Source organism: Lycium ferocissimum, chromosome 8 (genome assembly GCF_029784015.1).
Source record: "Lycium ferocissimum isolate CSIRO_LF1 chromosome 8, AGI_CSIRO_Lferr_CH_V1, whole genome shotgun sequence".
In the NCBI taxonomy this organism is placed as follows: Eukaryota; Viridiplantae; Streptophyta; class Magnoliopsida; order Solanales; family Solanaceae; genus Lycium; species Lycium ferocissimum.
In genome coordinates, this window is record NC_081349.1 from 49,048,774 (window position 1) to 49,052,991 (window position 4,218).

General features: G+C 35.8%; 1 protein-coding gene across 1 annotated transcript; it reads left to right on the forward strand.

The window, feature by feature from the left end:
* The first annotated feature begins 961 nt into the window (after positions 1 to 961).
* LOC132067029 (UDP-glycosyltransferase 75C1-like) lies at positions 962 to 3,253 on the forward strand. The gene is made up of 2 exons (XM_059460191.1): positions 962 to 1,272; positions 2,133 to 3,253. Exons 1-2 carry the CDS (start codon positions 962 to 964, stop codon positions 3,226 to 3,228), a joined length of 1,407 nt encoding a protein of 468 aa, XP_059316174.1. The 3' UTR covers positions 3,229 to 3,253.
* The last annotated feature ends 965 nt before the right edge of the window (positions 3,254 to 4,218 follow it).

Sequence of the window (4,218 nt, forward strand, 5' to 3'; positions counted from 1 at the left end):
TCTGGATATTTTTTGGCTGCTATAACAAAATGTTATTATAGAAAACATATAATATACTATAATATAACATGAAAATCGGCTCTGAAGAAAAAATGATCATTATGGTGAAATTTATTGTAGAATATGGTTGTTACAGAAAAGTCTAATTGTATATGTGCCATTACAATTTCAGTTAAGATTCAAATTATGAGATTTCATATATCCACGCAAAAAAAGAATGATCAATACGTACAACTTTTCCCCACTTGATGATTATTACTGTTGGAGGCAGGGTGGAGCTAGAATGTCATATAGGGGTTCGGACAATCCAGTAACTTTTGCTTAGATAATGTATTTGTATCAGAAAAATTTATTAAATATGTATAAATATTTAATTACGAATTATACTTGAGCTATGAGTTCGATTTCAAAACCCATAAACTTCAAATTCTGACTACGGAGGATATGTTTAATTTAAGCGTTAATAACATATATAGAGTGGACACAGGAAAGCCACTAACATGTCTTGGGGTCCGTACATGTGATGCTTAACTTGATGCTCAAGTATAATTAGAATGTGCAATTTAAGGACGAAGCTCATTGTTCTCCTTAATTATTTCCTTAAGCAGATGCCTAAACAGCTACTTTTCAGGGGATGCACATGTGAAAGAGGCTAACCCAGGATTTGAAGTTTATGTGTTCCTACAACTATCTCAAGTTAATATTACAATAAGAGTTTGAGTTTTGTACACCGTCAGTGAAAACAAAATTTTACACTGTTTGGTTATTTAAGGATATATACATGTATGCCTCCTTTAAATGTGGATTTGAAATCTTGAAATAAGGTATGTTACCTGTTACAACGTGCAAAATTAACATGATAGTATAAAACTTATTTACAATGACAATGTATAAAGTCTTCTATATATACATGCATGCTCCACACTTCTTTAGCTTAGATATCCAAAGACACCAATAATAAATGGCAAACATGAAGGATAATTGCCATGTTCTTCTTGTAGCTTTCCCAGCCCAAGGCCAAATTAATCCATCTCTTCAATTTGCCAAACGTTTAATCAAGTTGGGAGTGAAAGTGACCTTCTCCACAAGTCTATCAGCAATGAACTGCATGTCTAATCGTCCCTCCATTGAAGGCTTAACTTTTGCTCCATTTTCTGATGGCTATGACAATGGTTACCCCAATTTTAACAAATCTCTCGATAAGTTCCAAGAGTTCTATGCTTCCTTCATCACTCTCGGGTCTGAGTTTGTGGCCAAAATCTTTACAGCCAGGTACTAGAGTAATTATTACTCTCTCTGTTCCAATTTATGTGACACACTTTTCTTTTTAGTTTGCTAAAAAAGAATGTCACCTTTCTATGTTTAGAAATAATTTAACTTTAAAATTCCCCTTTTACACATTATCAGATGATTTACAACCACACAAATATATAAATCTTATTTTAAACCACAATTTTAAAAGTCTTCCTTCATTTCTTAAATTACGTGCCTAGTTAAATGATGTCACATAAATTGGGACAGAGGGAGTATTACAATATTTTATGAGCTTAACTAATACAAAAGGGTCTAATCTTATTGGTTTAGATGAATCTTGTTCTAAAATTGGTCAAGAGTTAAATTGTATCGATTCCCCCCTCTTTAATCCCCATAAGCTAATGATGCGCTTCACCAACATTGAACCCCAAAACTTGCTTCGACAAGGGGAATCTCTTTTTGGGACAACTGTTTACTAAATGATTCTAGTTTTATTTCTTTTGCAATTTATGAACCTTTACATCATGGTTTAAGGATTCCTTTTGAGCAAACTGAAAATCTTATAACAAAACGTTAGACTACGATAAATTTTGTTGTAAGTTATTACAATTGTTAGACGACAATATTTTGTCTATAAGGTTGAGCAATATATGGGCAAACACTAAAAATGAGTCTAAAGTTGTCTGGAAGGGTAATCTTTCAAGGGCTATATTTGCACAACAACAACAATAACAACAAAATATTTGCACAGTACTTTTAAAAATAGGGACAAAACCCTACATGGTGACCCAAAAATGAGAAATTTGCCTAAATCAACCATCATTCCTCGTGTTATCCTATATATATTCCCTCACTAATTCCTGTCATTTGTTTTCTAGGGCAAAGGAGGGGCGCCCATTCTCACGTATTATCTATACGAGCGTACTCTCTTGGGTTGGTATAGTGGCAAAGAGGCTTAATGCCCCAGCCATACTTTTATGGATTCAGCCAGCCACACTTTTAGATATCTACTACTATTACTTCATTGGCTATAGAGATGATTTCAAGAATTGTTTATTAGATGATCAACCAATGGAGCTTCCCGGACTTCCTTTTCCTGTGGGTACTCGTGAGATCCCATCATTTTTACTTTCAAGTGATAACCTTATGTACTGGTTAATTCAGAGAATGAAAGAGCACGTTGAGTCAATAAATAGTGAAGCTAATGAAATAGTACTTGTGAACACTTTTGATACTTTGGACCGTGATGCTTTGAGAGCTATAAAGAATGTGAATATGGTGGGAATTGGCCCCTTAATTCCTTCACATTTTCTTGATGGAGAGGACTCTTTTGATACTGCCTATGGAGGTGATTTACGACATTGTTCGAAAGATTACATGGACTGGTTGAATTCCACATGTAATGCATCCGTAGTTTACGTAGCATTTGGTAGCTACTCTGAATTACCAAACCAAATGATGGAAGAGATTGCTAGAGGATTGGTAAAGAGTAAAAGACCATTTTTGTGGGTAATTAGGAATGGGCAAAAACCATTTGAAAATTTGAGTTGCAAGGAGGAACTTGAAAAGCAAGGAAAAATAGTGTCTTGGTGTTGTCAAGTAGAGGTTTTACCACACCCTTCTTTGGGCTGCTTCTTGAGTCACTGTGGATGGAACTCAACTCTGGAGAGCTTAGTTTCTGGGATTCCTGTTGTGGCATGTCCTCTTTGGGTGGACCAAGGTTGCAATTCAAAGCTTGTTCAAGATGTTTGGAAGATTGGCGTGAGAGTGAATGCGAATGAAGAAGGCGTTATTGAAGGGGCCGAGTTCAAAAGGTGCATTGATATTGTCATGGGGGATGGAAAGGAAAGGAAGGAATTGAGAAATAATGCTAAGAAATGGAAGGACTTGGCTAAAGATTCTATGAAGGAAGATGGTTCATCTAATGTGAATCTCAAAGCATATGTTCATGAGGTTCTTGGTAGCCGTGTATAATGATTAAGAAAGATGCACAAATTCTTAAGGGATCAGTAATACATTGTACTGCAACAAGTAAAATACAGAGATTATCAATGTTTTGTTTGATGTAATAAAAACTAGTATACAATATATAAATAAAATACGTGGTTACGTTTGTTTACTATTATAATTTTGGTCTGTCACTTTAGTTATTTTAATTCATATATCGCTAATACTAACCTTTTTTTTTATGAAGTTGTGTATCAATGTTTGATGTTAAGGACCTGGCTTGACCCTTGTCTGGCCCATTCATTCGATGCAAAAAATAGTTGAAAGAGTTGGGGGGGGGGGGGGGGGGGGGTTGTCACTGCTCGTACCATGGCCTGAGTGTAACACGACACTTGGAGCCTGATTGCATGTGACCGATTGAACCAACTGGTTGGCTGAATCGCATGTGGTATTATACTAAATGCGGAATAAAATATAGAAGAACGTTGTTCAACTAAAAGACTGACTAAATAACCATAAATGCAGAAATACTGAGATAAGTCTAAAAGTATAAATAAGTATCCGATATGGCTAACACAAGAGCCTACTAAACTCTAACTAACTGCAACTATAGTTTATGAAGCCTCTAAGGAGTACTGAAATATCGACCGTTCTATATGACAAGGCCCGCATACCTCGACCGATTGAAATCGTAAAGACTGAAAATATGATAATGCCCGAAGGAACTGGGGCTCACCAAGCAGCTGATACGAGAATCCTAGTGAGCAGATTCATCGTCCTGTAAATCGCACATACTTGCATTGTGAAATGCAGGCCCTGGGCAAAAAGGACGTCAGTACATTTGAATTGTAATGATATGTAAAACCAACCGAAAGAATAAATAATTGTGGGTTCTTTGGGGAAAGGGCAGCCCAAATCAATAACAGATAATATACTGAAACCGAAACTGAAACTGAACATATTGATAGTTGAACTGAACAAGAGAAGTAAAGTAATAGGTACTCCCTGTTCTGAATA